Source organism: Netta rufina, assembly GCF_964035555.1.
Source record: "Netta rufina genome assembly, chromosome: W".
NCBI lineage: Eukaryota > Metazoa > Chordata > Aves > Anseriformes > Anatidae > Netta > Netta rufina.
The window spans coordinates 466534-486497 of NC_140139.1; the positions used below are offsets into that span (position 1 = coordinate 466534).

A 19964-nucleotide genomic window follows, 5' to 3' on the forward strand; every position below is an offset into this window, starting at 1 on the left:
CTGTCCAGCACACATTCCTGCTGAAGACAGTGCTAAAAGAAAAACAAGTTGCTCTGTAAACAAATGGAATTTGCCACCCACAAATAAAGGGTGTTTTATAACAGTTCACAAGTCATGTTTTCTACTTTATAAACAGCAACAAAAACTCTGCAGAATAAATCCTCTTGGCTACTTCTCTCACGTGGTGCATCTTTAGCACATACTGCCCCCAGCAATTTCCAAGGACCCAGAGTTAGGTGTCACAAGGAACTGTTGGACCAAATACTGGCAGGAGTGCCAGTAAATCCAAGAGCTGATGTGGGTGAAAAAACAGGGAAGCCTAATTTCCGCTAAACCCAGAGTACCAGCTAGTGGTAAAAGTTGAGGAAATTCTCTGGTGCCCTCTGCTGCCAGCTAGCAAGAAATCAGCCAGATGCGACGTGGCCTGCTCCTCGCACGCTTTTCTCAACCTTCACACAGAGGCCAGCTACAGCAGAGCACCCACCTGCCCTGGCACACCGCACATCCCTGCTGTGGGAAGCCTCCCTCTGTAAACCAAAAGCCACTGAGCCGATTTAATAAATACATCGATAAACCACGTGCCCCCACTCCCAACCTTAATTCTTTTGTTGGACTTTGCCACCTCCTCTGATGGAAAATAGAGAAGACTCAGACAATTCTTCACATTTTGGCCTGCTTTTCACACGTATTCTAACAAATTTAATAATTTACCTCTTCCCCAACAATCATTACAGTTCTGCTTGGCACCTGGAGCACTCGTCCCGCTTTCAAGAGGTGTCAGACAGCAGCCTTAGACTATCAGCATTGCAGACATCATCTCTGCTGAATGTCCACCTACACACCGCTAGGAAAAAACATTTCTGTGCAGCTTTGTTTAAGAAATAAAAATTGGTGACCAAATCTTACTTCAGTTAACTAGTACAGATGCTATCTTGTCAAAGGTGCTTCTTCCTTCAGGACACCCTCACCATCTAGTGCTTTACAGTCAGCCTCTGAATTAACTTATTCGGTTTTATTCCTTTGCGCTTCAAAGCACAGCTTGGCCTAGATTTGGTGAGGCTCTTAACTGCTTTCTTTCCCTTCCCCTGCCTGGTAAATAACATGTTTGTTTCCACTACATTAGAAGTGCTTACAGTTTTTCTGAGTGACAGCTCCATACCAATGAAAGTAATGCCAGCAAACTCTTCCTCCCTCCTTGCCCCACACAATACCCTGGTAGGCACAGTGATTCAGAAGTGTTGAATCATTTGTCATTTAAAAAAATAAGAAAAGACAGTGCTGACAGGAAATCATCAGTTTCATCCCCATGCCTGCTGAAGCACTCATTTTGAGTTCACAACAATAAGAAGTCTCATTTGATGCTTATTTTTGTTAAGTACCAAAACACTGAGATTTTCCAGTGAAATTCAACCTGAATTGCCTGGTGCTCCATTGAAACGTAGCAAGTGAGAAAATTAAATAGCTGCACTGTGCACAAAGCAATAGTACAGAGCAAGCACAGCACTCGTTGGGTAAGACTAAAGACTTTTACTGATCAATGGCATTGCACAAAACTCAAGTGGAAGACTTGTGCTGCTCTGAACATCACATTTCTCAGTGCATTACACCAGCAGAAGGAAAGTGGTTTTTTGTATTCCCCCCCCCCCCAATTAGAAAAAGGAAAGAAATGCACTCTGAACTCTATCCTACTTGAGCAACTGCCACCTAGTGAAGCGGCTTTGTTGAATTCAGGCATTTGAAAAGTTTGCAGCACAAAACCCCTTTGCTTTGCTTCATCCCCAGGAACGCCTTGAGAGCACATACCCCGTACTTTCACTTTGGCACATGCCATCTTGTGCTTCTGAAACATTCCTCCAGAAGCTACTTCTATGAATCTGGCTAATCTCACATTTTACTGGGTAAAATTTCTGACTAATGGTTGATGCCAAAACAATATTTTAAGCCCTACACAAAATCAATTTAAGAGTTCAAATTTCATCTATGTTTACATAGAGTAGATCACTTTAAAGAAAATAAAAGTTACTGATAATAGATTTCTTTTTAAGCTGTTTATTAAACTAGCCACCAGAGGGAGCCTTGCTGTGTACTAGGATAACAGCTGGGAAGGGCTGTATGACTGCACTAAGGAGTCAGCTTATTAGGAGCCAGGTTATTTAAAAAAAAAAAAAAAGCTTGGTTAATTTTTGAGAGCAACTCACTTCAACTGATTTATCTCCTGCTAGAGTAGAAAAAAGAGGCAGAAAATAGGCTGTTTTTAAAACTCAATCCAACATAGCAGACTTGCTAGGACCTCCAGGGGCATAGCTGTGACAGGAATTTTCCCATTAGCTAGAAGAGCATAACCTCAATTGGACTGGAAATAGCGGTAGCGGACTGGCTAGAAGGCAGCCATCTGCTGTCTGTATCATCTGCAAGGCACAGGCACGTGTGCTCCACATTCATCACAAACCCCAGTAACAGCACGCACACGAACTAGAGTTCAGCCCCATTTCAGGTAGACTTCTCAATAGGGACACACGATGTGATTTACCATAGCTCACCAGGTGCCTGGAGCCTGCGGGGCCTAGCGCTAACGCTATTAGTTAAATCACTGACCCTAGGCCCAGGTAAAATGAAAAGGAAAAAGGCTTGTATCTTGCCTGTGTTTTCCAGGCTGCAGGCTTTTCAGAAAAGAGCAGGTAAAAGCAATAAACCCAGAGGGACTCATAACAAGCTATCACGTCATTAGAAGTGCAGCTTCCTCTTAATGAAAAACGTTCTTAATTTTATCGGAGAAGCACTCTACTTTCCTTAACTTCCCGACAGCCCCAGTTCTCATTTACTTCATGATTCAGAAGGCAGCAGCAAGTAACACATTCAGATATACCCTCTCACATATACACACAACCCTTTTTACTTCCAAACCTTTTAGTTGAATAAGAACATCCACACCATGGGGTCTTACTTCACACAACAAACAACCACAGAATCATATGAATTCTATAATTATTAATAATAATCAGAAGACATTTTTTCTTATTTATACATATGCATTCACCTTTATTACCTATGAAACCATTTGTGTGTGTATATGAAGAAACTGCATTTATAAAAAGCATGCCACAACTGTGCCAAGTAACCCAAGAGGCAGCCCAGCGCTGCTTTCAATACTGCTGTATTTCTTCTTTGTTTATTTTGGAGTGGATGAATTCTAAATTTAAGATATATAGTACATAGTGATGCAATAATTTATCTCATGTTGTTTCAACATGGTGTAAAAACAATGCTAAAAAGTAATTATATTCAGTAGATTGGTCAAACTCTAGTGATAATGAATAGCCATGATCTATTCCACCACCTAACACAAAGTTATTTATTCAATACAGTGACATGAGGGGCTGCTCTCCAGACCTTCTAGGAATCATAAATCCATGTTAAAAGCAGAAAAAGACCACCTCCTTGCCTATAATTAATAGTATTCCTCTCCTATAATTCTGGGTAAACCCCACAATCAAAACCCAAGCCCACACTGGAAGTACCTTCAGATGAGATGTATATTGTCCACTCGGGCAGACTGTGCTCAGCAGTCAGACTGAGTCACTCAAGAATGTGCTAGATTCCAGAAAATAGCGAACATATGCAGCATTCGGGAGAGGAAATTTCATTTTATTTTACAAATTTCTCTAGGCAGTAACTGTAGTTGCGTGCAGTGAAATGCACAGAGCAGCCTCAGTCACAATAGTACTCAAGGCATCATTCTAGTATGCAAGTAAAAAGAAAATAATCTGTTAAGCATGTTCTGTAATTAAGATTAATTACATTATAATTTGTGTTACTTAATTGCATACAAGAATACAAATACTAGCTGAATTCATTAAGACATAGCATTTAAGAAGTTTAGAGAGGGAATTAAGAGGAAATAAATATAAAATTATGTAATACAGTCATGACAGGTGGTAAATACGTATACATACTTGCAAATGCACTAGAGAACAACACAGAGCATAGTGTTTTTTTCAGAGTTAAGCATGCAAAGCATTCACAAAATTCCAGTTTGTAATTACTATAGCCATTGGCATATATCAAAGACTAAGCCTTATAATTTTGCAGGGCAAAATGCAAACAGGTTATAAAACAAGCCAGTTATATCCACACCAACTAGCCACTTATGCCTACATCAACTAGATCTCTAGATAAAATTCATCTCATTTAACCACCACCTTGGGTTACTCAGCAGCTATTTCATTCGACATTTACTATATATTGTGTCATTAAAATCATCGTTCTATGAATTTCTGAACTCTCATGTATCATTATTTACTATCGAAATGATTTCATAAGCCAAGAGCAGTTTCAGAAGAAAAACACTTTCCTCTAGCACTCTACACTGGTAAGACTTCCCTTGGATTTAATCAGGCAAGAAATGGCTTTCAGACTGCAAACCTACAGCTGGCGTTTTCTAATGGTAAAGTTGATTAAAAACTGTAAGGAAAGCCTACTGAAAGGCAGAGCACAGCGTATGCCTTGTGGTTCATCTTTCACAGCTACGCGGTAACTCATCATTCTGCCCCAGTGCAAACGACTGCATAACTCAACTACACGGAGGCAACTGACTGCTGGGGCTGCACCTTTGCAATTTTAACACATTTTCAAATGATTTTAGGATAAACTTATTCTGAAGTTTGCAACTATCCAAAATATTTAACACAGGCACTTGGCCTTCTTTCTCCCTAAAAGAGTGTTTACCAGGACCAGGAATTTGTCCTTAAAGCTTTGTGTCACGTATGAAAAGAGCCCAATAAAACAAAACCATGTTTGTCCATGACCCAGAACGTGCCTGCAGGCAGACATGCTGGTCAGGAACAGCACAGAAACCCAGCGTCTCCCACCACGGGGCACAGCACAGGCTGCAACGTGCATGCACTGAAGTCCTTGACCAGCCATGGCGCTGTGTGTTTCGGTGCTGACAACTTTTCCCTTTGCTAAGTCAATGACGAATGCATAATGCAACCCCATCCAAACCTGCAGCTGGAGGAACCACAAGGCATTTTCCTCTCCCCGTAAGGGTTCTGTGTTCCCCAAGGAAGGTCAATTTACCTCCTCACTTTCAAGTGCCCAGCCTGCTCATCCACGCGGAGCTGCCTCTGAACTTCATTCCCGCACCTCCCTGGCTGCCTCTGCACAGCCCAGGGCCCCGGGAGGCCTTCCAGGAGAGAAAGTGACAAACCCTCTCCCTGTTCCCTGCTCCACCCCGCTGCACAACTGGTCCCCAAGGCTCTTTGCACCCAACAAGAGCAGCCCCAAGCACATTCCGCTCTGTTATTTCATCCTTCGCCAAGTCTGCTAACAGAGGCCTCAGCGACAGCAAGCAGCACGCTCTGCCTTTCCAAATTCACGAGGCTTGCTTTCCCCTAAGATACCAGCTAGCCAGTGGCTGTGTCCAGGACTTGCAGTGTCACACATTGCTTCCAAGCTGACTTTTGGTACTCATGAAAATTACTGACGGGAGAGGGACCAAGAGCGCATGGGGGGGTGCATCTGCAGCAACAAAGAAAACCCAGCTAGCACCAGTCGCTGCTGTTTTCCAGGGATCCTGAACAGACAGTACACAGGAAATAAATATTTGGTGAGGCTGTAATGTCTGTTAATTTCCTACATCCTCCTGCTGAGTTTAAACATTTACGTATGCTTCTGCAGCTCCCCCAAACAAGAAGTCAACCAGCAACTCCAGGTGATTCCCAGCAAACCCGTTACTGGGCCAGTCAGCCACAGCACGCTCCTGACAGCCACGTTAGAATGATACTACCTGGAGAAACTTACACCGTACTTAAGATTCAAGCAGCATGAAACGTTAGTATCTCAGCAAGGTATGCAAGGCCAGTAAAACAAACAGAAAAGTCAAACTGAAACGCTAGCCAAGAACAAAGCTTCCTGAACACTTGTCAGCACAGCAGTACGAGCATTTCACCAAGCTTACGGCTGTGACGCCGTTACTTTCACTTTTACTAGAGAACTGCTTAGAACAAAGCTAAAAACATATTCCCAACTTACGTTTTTAGCTCCTCACTTTTATGGAAATGCTACTGGCTTGAGACTAATCTACTTAAATATTAAGGGCCACATAAACAGGACTCGGTTCACATTTCACTTAGTTTTAAGGTTTTGCATTTTGAAAGATATTAGTTCAATTTATCAATACCTAAGCAAATGTTAGGAGTTCTTTTGAATGACACCTGATAATAACACGAGCAATCTGTAATAGTATGAATAGGCCAAGTTACACGAGGTAAAGAAAAAGCAAAGTTAGTATGTACACACGGCAATTCTAGGGTTAGTATTGATAATAAAAAAATTGCTTTTTCTGTGCCTTAGCCTTATCTCTTCTCTGGAATTTGCTCCTCCTCTCCTTCCCTTTGGTACTGCAGCATCTCAATGCCAACTGCGGGCATAGGTGGCAAGCGGGAATTGCACAAGGGATACACTAACGCCGTGAGCAAGCAGCAGTACTCTGATAGTGCGACCCAGCCACGCTATCAGCAGGACTACCTGGGCTCTGCTTAGCAAGCACTGCGTGTCCAAGTACATCTACACGAGCTGCCTCTCTTGTTGCTTGTGGTCACCGTATCAATGTGATCTTCTAAACAGCACATTTAGAGGAAGAAATAAAGCTTTGTCTTACCATATTCTGCACACAGCTACCAATGGAACGTTTGTTGGAAATTTCACAAAAAATTAAAGTTGATTAAACTTTTAATTGCTGCTTTCATGTAGTTTCAAGCTAGATATGCAAGCTAATGAACAATTTGTAAGCATCACTCAAGAGATACAGGAAAGTCCACAGGGAGGCTTGTTTATACATTAAGAAATTAGAGTAATTTCAATAGGAGCTAAATTGGATACCATTGATTTCAAACCAATTTAAAAAAAAAATGTAAATAGGTTGGAGCATTTGCATTAAGGAATTTCCTCACAGCTGGGGGAGACAGAATGTCAAACCTCTATTAGCCTTCAAAAAAAAATGTTTACTGATCATTTCTGGCTTCAGAACCAGCTTCTCTCTCAATTACTACTACCTGATTGGATTCTTTAGATCATTATTTGTACAACAAGCCTAGACTTGGAAAAAGCTTATTTTTAAACCTGTGACCAATTCTTTTAAAATAAAAGTCTTGAAAACACACACAGTGTCTGTATTTGTATCTTTCCACACTACCTTTTAGAGCCAGTTTTCTTGTTTGACAGCTGTTATTTTGGCCGAAGACTACTGTTTGCTCCACCTTTGGATACAAAGATGAACAGGGAAACGATCTTATGAGACTGCCTTATATACTCCAAAAACTTACCTTGTCCCTGAAGTCCCCAGTTTAAAACTCAAGATGATTCAAAACTTAACTAGAAATAAAACCCAGGCCTGCCACAGCCTAACAGAAAAGCACCAGGTCAGCACAGTTCATGCTGAACTCTTTTCTACATTAGCACTTACTACTAGCCTTCTTATGCCATAGGCTCAACAGGTGAATATGTTTTTATTGCCTTTCTCTTTTAAGGTACCATACTTAAGAACTGCAGCAGTGGCACCTGAACACATCTAAGAGTTCAAGAAAATTCACAGTCTGTCTGTTCAGCCAGACTTCAACACTTGGCACCAGAGTCCTAAAAAACAGTAAGGAAAGTAGAGCTCTCACAAAGCAGGACAGAGGGTACTGCTGGCTTTTGGTCTTTCCTACGTTACGTGGGGCGTATGGGGAGATAGTTGGGAGTAATGTTAAATATTGCCACATACTGCCCGAGTCTGAGCTGCTCCTCACACACAGAGAGCAAAGGCAGCTGGTGAGCTAAGGAGCTAAGCTGGTGGACCTCCAGGGGCACAGGAGGGCACAGAGAGTCACTGCTGCGATTAATAGCTGTCTTGCCAGCAGACATCACACAGTTTGCACTGGTTGTAAGCAAGTAATAGGATTTCTCATCACGTTTATTAACAATGAATGATAAAGTATCCTTGTGCTGCTACACTTACTCTGTTTAAAAGCATAAAATAGTCAAAGCAGAACACTTACCTGGCTCCAAAGATGTCTTTTTTTGCTAGGTCAATGCCAGAAACCACCTTTACCCTGAGGATACGAGACTCCTCCTGTTAACAAAAAAAAAAACAGGTTTAATATTTATTCTGTAATTGATTTTGAAGATCACCAGTTCACAAGAGGTTAACCTGTGAATGAACGCTCACAACCTTTAGATAATATGAGTCTTCCTTACGTAGGATTTTGGAAAAAAAGCCTCTCCTCGGAGGGAGATACACATCTTATCTGCCAAAGAATAACAAACATGAAGAGCATCCAACTACAGCAGTTCTTAAGAGTTAAATAAAAGCAGAATAACAGTAGATTCTAATAACAACATAGTAGTAATAATGCTATAAAATATTAATAGCAAAGGTAGAAGATAACTTGCTGAGCAGTGCCATTTCAACCCTTAATCAATCCATACTCCACAGAAATTCATTCTGCATAGACTCTAAATCTGTCTCTTCAAAACGAAGAAGTATTTGAAATGAGAGAAAGCATTTGTAAAGGTTTTGTCCAATAATCCCAGCTGAAAGATGTCTAGGGTTTAAAAAAGGTACAAGATTAAAATTAAATTCTTAATATGGAGTTGTTCAAGCCTGTGTCATCACCTCAGTAAAAAAAATAGCTTTTAGAGACAAGCAGCAGTTTCAGAAGATGCATGTTGTCTATTGTCTTGCTTATATATGCATACATTGTAGGACAGCTGATGTCCTGGTGGGCATCGACCTGACACTCAGTTTATCACCTTGTTACGTTCAGCTCCTGAGGAACGCTGGTATCAACAGCATCTTTTTTTTCCGCCCAGTTTGGCCCATTTACTTTTGTTACACAAAGGCCACTAGAATTAAATCTGGAAAAGATCCTATGGAAACAGGTTTTGCAGCCACACGTATCAGCTATCCACCTTTTTCTCCTCTGATAAGCATTCCAGAGCTGCGAGATACCAGATTCAGTTACAGTAACCTGAGACTCCGTTCCTTGAAGCTTGTTCGGGAAACAATGCCGTTTTCCCACAGGTTTATCCTAGCATGACCACGCTACACCTACTCTATTTGCCTTAGATAGCTAAAAGACATGGACTAAAAGACATTAGCCGTACCTGAGATTTTGGAGATTATTAGGAAGGTCAGAAACACCCCAGGAGCAAATGAAAGAAACACCGAGGCTGGTCCTGTTCAACCCGTCAGCAGAGAGTCCCGTCCTAACACTCACCCTGCCATGTCCTTCTGTTGCCTTGAAACAAGAATTCAAGGCTTTACATCTTTTCTGAAAATTTGTTTGCTGGTATCTTTTCTGGAAGGGCTTACACTGTCCAGCTTCCAAACTGGGAAAATAGGTTCTTTTGGGCCCAAAACAGCCCTAAGACTTACCAGATAGGTAAACAAAACGGGATGTGAAAAGCAACATTCAGTGGAGTTCTGTTAGTGGATAGCGAAATGAATGCACTTTTTCATAATTTCAGTGGTGGCACTGATGGGTTGTACGAAGTTATCTTCGAGGCATTACAGAACATACATGATTTTATGATCTTCAGGAGTGGTTTTAATGGACAAAAGGCAATGAACTTGAAAATTAAGATCAAGAAAATTCCTTAAGATCAAGAAAAGAGGAAGCAGGATAGAAAAAACTGTCAGAAATGCAGACAATTCTGAACTTACTGAAGAAATGAAGGATAAGAATTTGTAACATTAAGTGAAGAGGGACCAAAAGAGGGATTTCTAGCAGTAACTATGTCACAAATGCTACTCAGGTTTCCTCCCATGAAGTCTACCATCAACTCTGCTGGAGTGGCATCTTATTGCTGCACTAACATCACCTCAGCGTATTAATTGAATCAAATGCTGTATGATTAAATAATAATAATAAAATCACAGAACCAGAGGATGGCCAAATAGTGGAGAATCCCTAATTCAGGGTCCACAAGACACAAAAGATAATCCTCGAGACAACTGAAACAGATTTTCAAAAACATATCCTAAGTCTCACTTCATGCTTAAAATAAAGTGCACAAAGGTATGACCCTGCTCCCACTCCGCATGCATGCTCTCAGCCTCTGCTAAATATTCCGTTTTACCAAGCAGGAAAGACAGTGCTTCTGCATGTATATGTTCAAGTTTTCATATGCATGAAATAAACGTAATACTTCAAGCACAATTAAAACATCTCAAGTGGTAACAAGGCTTCATCTACCTACACTCAGTTTTTTCCTTTGGTCAGCACAATACTCTCCTAACAGCTATTGTATGCAATGAGCAAGGTGTATTTTGGATGGCAGCAGATTGTTCTGCATTAGCATGATGCTAATTATGCGCTGGTCTGAAGCACACGAGGAGCTGTTCAGATAGCTCGCCTGCTAAACAATTCTCTTGTAATGCACTGAACTTCTATCATTTTTTGTTAAAATACTCCCAAAAGCAGTGTACCAACACCAGCACGTGCATGTGGATGCATACACCAGAAATACAACAGACTATTCCGTGTCACTTGACTGCCCAAAGCCTCAAATTACACAGCTGAGAGGTGCCCACATTGAGCTTGCTCAGCCTTCGCCGCTGGTAGCAGTGGGTACCAGCAGCAGGAGCATCTCCCAGCTTCCCAGGTGGACACCTCCAGTTTCTGTCTCCACTGATCTCCACTTCCTCAGGTGGCAATGCTGGGGGGAATAGTAAGACTGAAAGGCAGGAAAAGTAAGCTTTTCATATTCTTCTGTTCGATTCTTGTGTCCCTTTTATTTATCTGCAAGTACCTTGCATCTAGGTAGAGGAAGGAGTTAAATTTTCACAGCAATAGAGAGCGTCCATCACAAGCCAGATAAAGGATTGCTTAGCTAGGCACAACGGGAGACTTGAAACACCGTCAGCTACCTGACAGGTTTCCACTCCCCCTTCTCTGAAAGGCTGGGCAAGAAAAAGAAAACTGGGGTTTTGGTTTGGTTTCTGGCAAATGCAGGGAACAATGAATGCCGCAGCAGCCAGGACAAGATCACTGCACATGGAAAAATTCTGAGACAGAAAGTCCGGGATGTGAAGCTCAGATGAAGCGATCCCTCCTCAGCTTTGAGCCTGAGCTAATCTTTAGCTAAGGAGCACTTTGGCTTGTTGATATTACCTGCATGTTTACACATACATTTCTTTCAGTGGAAAGTGCCAACTTAAACAGCTCTCCCTCCAGTTCACTCCATTCCTGCCGAGGTTTTTCTGAACCTAGGTCAACACCTTGTGGCAGTGCAGCCCACAAGCAGCACGCCAACAAACCAAGCACCAAGACCAGAAATTTGAGACTTCTGCCTACAGCACCCAGCCATACTCAGTAAACCCAGAAAACGCTGACTACCCTTTTAAGTCCTTGTGCAGAAGTAGAGAATGTTTTAAGTGAGTTAGATGTCATCTGAATACAGTCTCCAGATTAATATTTAGAAACAAAGACATTTAACGCTGACTCCACAACTAGGTAACTACAAACCAAGAGCACTTATCAGTGAAGCCAAGACCTCTTGGGCTCACTGTTTATGCTCTGCATGGTGTGACTGATGGCTCTGAAAGTACAAACCCTGAGTCAGGAACCCAGTGCAGCAAAGTCCAGGGCTACGTGGAAATAGTTATGTATACAAACACCAGCACGCAGCCTGACGTATCCTGCAGAGGCCAGGTTGACTGTGTTCAGTGTGCAGGAAAACCCCAGATACAAGTACAGAACTGGGTGAGGACACAAATTTGGAGGGGTAAGGAGAAGCGATATACCTACTGGGGAGCTATGGTTCTTCTTGGGATCCTATGCACGAGAAAGTAGGTGTGCAGCGATGCTGATGGACACTTGGAGGGACTTACAGCTGGTGCCCTGGTTTGCAAGTTGGGTACACGAACAGGACCATGCAGAGTGGGTTAACAAAGTTGATCTGAAAAGAGGTACCTATGCCCAAAAGCTAGTCTACTTTTTCCAACTACAACTGCAATCAGTGTAATGGAATATATTCTAATAAAAGGGCCTAATAAAACATACTGACTCCACTTACAAATCTTAACTTGCTGAGAACGATCAACCGTACAAAGAACTTCATGTGAAGCGATATGCCAATAAGCAGAAAGATGACCTTAAACTGTGTAGGCATCACTGACAGACACAAATCCAGCAGATTTTATTGGCAGTTAACTATCTTGATTGAAAGACTTTCATAGATAATCAATCATCTGACACATTCTCATAGCAGTTTTGCCCAACACAAACTTCCACCTTCTGGCAACTCTGAGTCAGTAGAGGAGGCATTCACCACCAAACCCAGGGGTCAGGCCCAAGGACAAACCTTGGGACGCTCCCTCCATCCCTCCCCACACACCCAAGCAGCCAGCAGCTGGCTCACTTAGGACCTCGCCCCGTCGTTCCACCAGCATCCCCAGGACCAGGAGACAGGAACCATGGAGGTGGGGTACAGTAAAGGACAGAGGACAGTAGCAAAGCTGAGACCACCCAACAGGAATCCCTGTCCTTACCGGAGGTCTTGAGTGATTTAGAAGCCATTTGCTGCTCAAGTTGACATTCCCTGCCAGGAACAGGCAGCAGTCCACAAAAGCACTCTAGAAATGGTACATGGTCCACATTTCCCCATGGGGTCACCCTAAAAATCTATCCAAAGTGAGCTAAGATCTGGCATTCCAAGGTTACTTTGCATTTTCATAGCTCTGCTCCAAGGCAGCAGGAAGCAGCCCTGACACTGGCTGCCCGCTCACACCGCTTCCAGCGGCATCTGCCCTGAAGCAGACGGCAACGTGGGAGATCTGAGATCCGCCTTCCTCTCCCCACTTCTCCATTGCCATGGATGGGAGCTTTTGACTTGGATTCCTTCCTCTTCATTTTGTATTTAGTAATCACACAGAACTGGTCCTTGGATGATTTAAAAGCTATGACACTGACAGTGATTAATAGCAGCAACTCATCTACTGTACCCATCTTTAAATCACTTCTGGTAGTCCTGCTAAGTGGGCATTTTAAGAGGCACTCTTCTGATGCTACTCACAGTTCTAAACATTTATCAAAGAAATGCCTGTCTGGTGATAAGATTAAAGCGTATTCCCCTTCTGTACAATTGCCACGTTGTCCGGAGGAAATAGCATTAGCCACTGACAAACAGCCAGCTAGATGAGACGGACACCTCACTCGCAACTTTTCCTCTGAACTGGATTCAGTGGTATACATTTTCAGAAGAATATATTCTAAGCTTCTTTTAAAATTCACTGTTTAGGAGAGGAGTTCAGCCCACCCCAGCAAGGAGTGTTTCTATTGCTGTACCCCTGCCCAGTGTGGCATCCCCACTGGAACCGCTTTCCTCCTGGCTTGGCTCTTCAGCTATGACACAGACGACCTCAGTACGAGGCTGTTCACAGTACATTGACTAAAATACATTTTTCCCTTCTTGTTCCTAGAATTCCGTGCCTCGGGACTGGGGTTGTTAGCAGCTAAACAGTAGCACACTAATGCTTTTGAAGCCTCACTTGTCAAAGCTCTTTATGCCTATGCTCTTTCCACCCTCACCCCTCTAACCTTAGCCTCACAACCTGCTTCAGCAGGGACACCATAAAGTGCTTGGTTAGGTATTAATGTGGAGTTCCACGGGTAACCACATTCATGCTTATTTCTGCTTTGTCCAATGATTAACATGAAGTTTATGTATTCTCGCCTCCCTGAAAATGTCAGAGGTTACATACTTTTATTCTTTGCTGAAGGATACTCTTTGCACAGGCTGGGTTCTCAGCTGTAATTCACTTTGCCATTTCAGGGAAGCTGACTTAGATTGGAGCAAGTCAGCCAATAAACAACCACCTGTGACGAAAACCAAAGCCAACCACACAGCAAAACCTACAAACAGACCCCAGCACAGCTCGCACACCTCCCAGAACAGGCAGGAATACAGGTATGCTTAGAGAATCATGACATTTTGTGTACATACATTTACATATACAATTCATATTTTAAAATTTGCATTAAATGCACTTCCTCCAGGTGCTCTGAAAAGCAAAGTCATTTGTAAGACCTATTACAACGTTAATGTAAAAAAGAAAAGCAAAACCCCTCCAGCTGTTAGATTAATGAAATACGCCAGAGCTGGGAAGTTCAGGGAGAAGTCAGCGGCACCGATGGAAGAATGCAGGTAAACGGTGCCCTGGCCTGCCCGCTCCTTCCCCACCCCTGCAGACAATAACCGAGCAGAGGTAACTCAGTCCACGCCAACTAAAGCAAGATGGCTGTGCTATGAAAGCCAACCCGAACACATTTTGGAAAATGCATTCATACGTTCTGAACACACACAGACAGGAATCCACAGCAAGCCAGCCCGATGAAAGAAAAACTAGAGTTCAGCTTCCTGTAGGACAGAAAATCCCACAGGATTAGAACACACATTAAGAGAACAGCACTGAAATAATAATCAATATGGGTATAAAATTAGAAGCCTGGCCTTTTCCTTTTTTTTTTTTTCTTTAAATGAACAGACAAGTGTGAAAGGCAGACAAAGTTTGGATCAATGCAAGCCAGTATTTGAACAGATGCCACGCAGACCAGAGAAGTGACGCACTGAAGATTTAATGTGTTCCTCCCCAATTACCTAGTGAAAGGCACATAAAATCAACTACAAGTCAAATCTCTCAAGCCGGACAAGTTTCTTTCAGAAACACGCCACGAATGCCTGAGGTGCAGCAGGTATTTCCTCAGCAGCCCCAGCCTCGGGCAGCCCAGCCCTCCTCACGTCTACTCTGAGGCCTCACAATCAGGCAGCCGTCCTAGCAGCTGGGGAGCACAGTTCAGACCTCACCCCGACACAGTGCCGGAGCGGGGAACGAAAGGCAAACTCACCAGGCACTTCAGCGTCTCCTTGGTGCGGGATCTCTGCGTGCAGGGGGACGGCGTTCCTCACAGCACAGCGAGGCCCGGCTGGCTCCGAGCGCCCTGAGCAGCAGCGATCGGTACACGGAAGTTTCTCCGGTGGAGGCAATAAATTGCCGTCACCAAGGCAACAAGGTGAAAGGACAGCAATCTAGTGTTTCACCTGAAGAAAGCTTAAGGTGAAATGCTGTTTGTGTTTTTTTTTTTCCCCCTCTGTATACAGACATTTTTGATTTCAAACCAAGATAGGAGTCAGCGAGGTAAATTTCCACTGAGTGGAATGAAAGAAACCAGATAATACTGGAAATGTACCTGCACGCCAGAGACTGTGAATTCAGTTCCATCCACTGAGCACGTCTTCTTTATTTTTATTGCACTTAAAGTGTTGCAAAATGTAACAGAATGGAAAAGACAACAAATCTTTAACTTGTTTATAAACTCTTGGCCCTTTTGTTATTCTGAATAATAATAAAAAAACACACACAAAGCCCCCGCTGTGCTGGACATAACAAAAATATACAAATACCCAAACAAACTGCTCTTTAGTTTTCTGCATTACTGTGAAAAGTCAACTAGGACTTGCAGTTTCAAAACAAAACAGAATATTTTCAACCTACTTTTTTTTTAAAAAAAAAAAAAAAAAAAAAAAAGGAATATTTTCTTTAGCCAAACTAACAGTGTTAGAATAATCCTAAATCTTTCAGCAACTGAATATGTGGAAGACAAATTAGATCATAGGAGAGCCATGCTGATTTTTACTTTGATTTCTTGGTGGATTAAACCAACCCATATTACAGCCGATTGCCCGAAAAGGCAGTCCTGCTTTTTCTTCCCTGCAGAATTCTTAACACACATTGCATGAGGCAACACATTTAAAAACAGATCAACATATTTTGTCTACGGCAGATCTTGAAATTGGAGGGATTGAACAGAAGCTTTCAGAGGAAGGAATGCTGTGTGACTGGGGTTCTCCAGAGGAAGCCACCAGGCTGAGGGGAGGGCTGCCCGTGCAGCAGGCAGTGAAGCCCGAGCCAAGCTCCTGTCCTGCAGAAAGCAGGACTATACTGCTTAGCAGCACCTGCCTGCTTGTCCTCACACCACAAAGCCCCGAGCCTAGGGGGACCTGCTCTTTTCCAGACCAGAACAAGGTGCACTTTAGTGACCTCCCCACACTGCTGTGCCATGAGCCCGAAGGGCCGGCAGGAAGGAAGGGGCGTTCAGCTCGGGGAAAGCTTGCACAAAGCCAAGGTTGTGCAGTGTAACCGCAGGCTGTGTCAGGCTACACTTAAAAAGCCCTGGATATCCCAGAGCACTACAAAGTTATCGAACTAGGCTTTACTGAATACCTTGTCGAGACCCAGCTGATGAAGCCAATACTGGTAGGCAGGACGAGAACAGCAGAGCTTGTGGAACTGTGGGAACCTTAAGGCTTACGCAACAGAAAAACATCAGATGTTTCACAACAACAGTTACAGCATTACTCTTAGGCCTTAGGACTCTCAGAGGCAAAGTATATTCCTATATTCCTTGGTTAGACTGATACAGCTGGGGAAAAACACCAGGCAAATTTTCAGGAAGGCACAAGTTGGTCTTAACAGGGAAGTATCACCGTGCTGCCCTTATGTGTGGACAAAACAACTGATGAAACTGAAGCGAGCAAGTTAAAAATACACACAATGGGAGCAAGGTATTCAGATCAAAGTGTATCCGTGACAGAATTAGCAAACAGAACTCATATCTCCCAGCCTAATGCTCTGACAGCAACAACACAAGCAGGCTAAAACCACAGAGCACTGAGCTCATGAAGATTTGTTTGCAGGGTATTTTACCACATTAAAAAACACAAGAAACCACACGCTCCAGGTGATCTATTTTTATAAAAATCAGTTTAACTCCATGCAGTCAGATACACTTGAGCAATTTCAGCAAGCACGTTGAACTGGGTCACCTGTAGTCTTTGGAAATGCCTACATGAATGCAGAACTTGAAATGAATGGCCTTGCTGCACTGCAGTATGAGACCTGATTTTCCTTATTTAACGCTTAGATCTATTTATATCACTCACTAGAGGAATTCTTCTAACCAACACAGTGTTTTCCGCACCAGGTAATTCAGCAAACTCTCCAGCAGGCTCACACAGGCTGTGCAAATGTCTTCTAAGCCCAGCTGTGCCAGCAAAGGGAAACAATTCCTACCCAATAGCTTTCTTTCCAATTTTTACTACCACCAGAGGCTGCTGCCCCCCCTTCCCCAGCTCAGGGAGCACCCAGAGGAGCTCCCTGAGTTCCCCAGCTCAGGGAGCACCCAGGGAGCACCCTGGGCAGCCAGGCTGACTGGCCTCCCTCAGACAGCCTTGGCCCAAGGGGTGCTGATTCCTCGCTGCCTCCCACCCTCCTCAGCTCCTGATGGTGTCGGGGCCCGCTGCTACCTGCGGTTCACCTGCCTGGCTCCTTGGTCTGTATGCCTCCTGTGCCCAGCTCTACACTCAGCCTTACTGCTCCAGCTGCACGACCGGGGCTGCCCCGAGAAGCTGGCAGCAGCAACCCCTGTGCAGAAAGCGCAGCCACCACTCACCTCTGCTGAAATCGCATCGCTGTGTAATGGGCACCCACGAGGGAGGTAAAAATGCAGTGCAGCGGGAGAAAGGAGGGGATGTTTACTGAATCATCTGGATATGGCGGATTTTCAGCATGGGAATTTCTCTTCCTGAAAGAAGCCTCCATCTGCTTTTCTCTGGACAAGCCAAGAGACCTATTTAATTGGTGGTAGCAAAGAAACCTAAAAAGCAGTTGTGACACGTTGCTATTAAAAACCACGTACAAAGCAGTGACTAGGAGTCAGCAGGACATCTGCAGAAGTCTGTGACCTGAAAGTGACTCCCCTAAATGGACTTCAGTTTTAAGAGGGAAAAAAATTTGAAAAATCTTGCATCAGATGTCAGCACCAACATGTTCTGCATCCAGATAGAATATTTACTGCAAGAATAAACAGCAATTTCCTACAGTAAAATCTGTCAGTAAGGCTTTATTGCTGGTGGTGGTGGTTTTCCTTGGGGGATACAGAAATTCAGCTGATTCTTTAAAACTTTAAGCTTTTATTCAACAAACATCTATTTTTGGCATGCAAAAATAGCCCTTTAAGCATGAACGACCATAAAATAAAGGAATGGTGCTCTTTACAAGTAGGATGATTGCATTACACCGGCCCTGACACTCGTAAAAGCTTTGCCAACCATGGTGAGTAAAACAAGGCCAGCTGCTTTAATTTCAGATATTCATTATCCCCGGGTCAATGTCCGGACAGATCTAGTACTTACAGCATACAGAGAGCAGTACTTCAAAACTTACTAGTCAAAAGAGGAAAGCAAAAATCCAAGGCGCTGCTGAACGCCCACCAATTTTACGAAGAACAGCCCCGACCCCCAGCTAACAGCTCGCACTAAGAAGTTGCTGCCAGATGCAAACCAACGGGGGCTAACACGCCATGGCACTAACCGTCCAGGCGGTTAGTGGTGGTGCTGGACAGGACTGGGCCTGGGACTGGGCCCTGGGGTGCTCCGCTGGTTGCCGGCCTCCGGTAGCCTCAGTGCCACTGCCCGCTGGCCCCAACAGACCGCTCAGAGCTGAGCTAATACCTGAAGAAGCTGGGGCCATGCTCGTTATGGGCCTGTCTTTTATTCCTGCCACTTCACACACTTCAAAGGGCACCTTTACAGCTTTTATTGTTTCCTATGATAGCACGAAAATAATTCTTAGCAGCTCCCCAAACACAGAGCGAGTGCCCAGCCTCGAACTGGCCGGCCGCCATCCCACAGGGCGCCAGGAGGGAAAGCACCAGGCCTTCCTCCCGCTCCGCGCACGTGCTGGCCTCACACACAAAGAACTTCAAGGTCTTTATTTCAGAGTGGCAACTGCTTCCTACGTATATAATCTAAAAAACATTTGTTTAAAGCAAGTTTTATCAAAATTCTGATACCTTCTTTCTTTAAATACTGAGGGCATTGCCAGCTGTAATTAAAAAAGCCAGCACTGATCATCATCATGACCTAGATTAATACTCACAGTTCCTCCGTGAAAAGCTAAGGAAATGGTTCTAGGTAACAAACACTGCTGTCTTAGTTCTATACACAGAACACACACATTGAGAAGCATGGCGTTGGTCAGTTTAGATTTTTAAAGGCACAAATCTCTAAGGCAGGTTCAAAAGGCTGGCTATGCACACCAAGTGCACAAGAGAAGATCCCGTACCAAACGGGGGAGGTTTAGATGTACTTCATTCCAGTAGCCCAACTGGTTGCTGACTGCTCACGCAAGCATGTTTGTGTAACCACAATCTATATTCTTGTTAGATATTTAAAGATTTTAGACCATAAACAGTCAGCTTTATTGCTGCTGCATTGTTTAATGACAGGACATGCGTTCAATAAAAATGTAATTCCAACAATAAACTGTAATTGGAGGCTTATTTCTAACCGAGATAACGTCAGTGATCTATTTAACCGTATGTGCCCACAGACCAAAGCTGCCACAGGACTCTCTGTTTCATGCAGACAACGAACTGCAGGGCAGATGAGGAACAGGACAAGGAATTTCTTAAATAGGCTTTGCTGAAAAGCATTGATAACAGAAGACCTACACAAAGTGACAAGAAAATACCAGTGACATTGCCAAAACCTTAAATATCCCTAAAAGGACACCTTTGTACTGCAGCACTTCAACCTCAAAAAAAGATTTTATCAAGCACATTTTCAAAATAGTTGTGAAGGGGTATTAGTCACTTTTAGGATCTGTTGTTCTGAAGATCTAACACTGCTTTAGCACACAACACATTTCATCTTGGTACAGCGGAATGCAAAAATTAAAAGCATTGCTTTCAAAAGACTTCTGTAGAGATGCACAAGAGAAATACTGCAGATGAAATGCATCAGCTGGACTGATTCCACGCACAGTTTACACCAAGAGGAAGGAAAAAACTATTGCGAACAAAGAAAGTAAAGACAAAGAACTCTAAGTTTTGAAGGAGTTTGATTATTCTCTTCTGCTCAAA

The 19964-nt window shown here is 43.4% G+C and overlaps 1 protein-coding gene across 3 annotated transcripts in view; it reads right to left on the reverse strand.

The window, feature by feature from the left end:
* NEDD4L (NEDD4 like E3 ubiquitin protein ligase) overlaps nt 1–19964 on the reverse strand; it is a 140994-nt gene that overhangs the window by 95911 nt on the left and 25119 nt on the right. For all 3 annotated transcript variants that reach the window (XM_084304394.1, XM_084304393.1, XM_084304396.1), the window contains exon 2: nt 8037–8110. In XM_084304394.1, coding sequence (XP_084160520.1) covers nt 8037–8110 — 74 coding nt within the window. The remainder of the gene's footprint in view (nt 1–8036; nt 8111–19964) is intronic.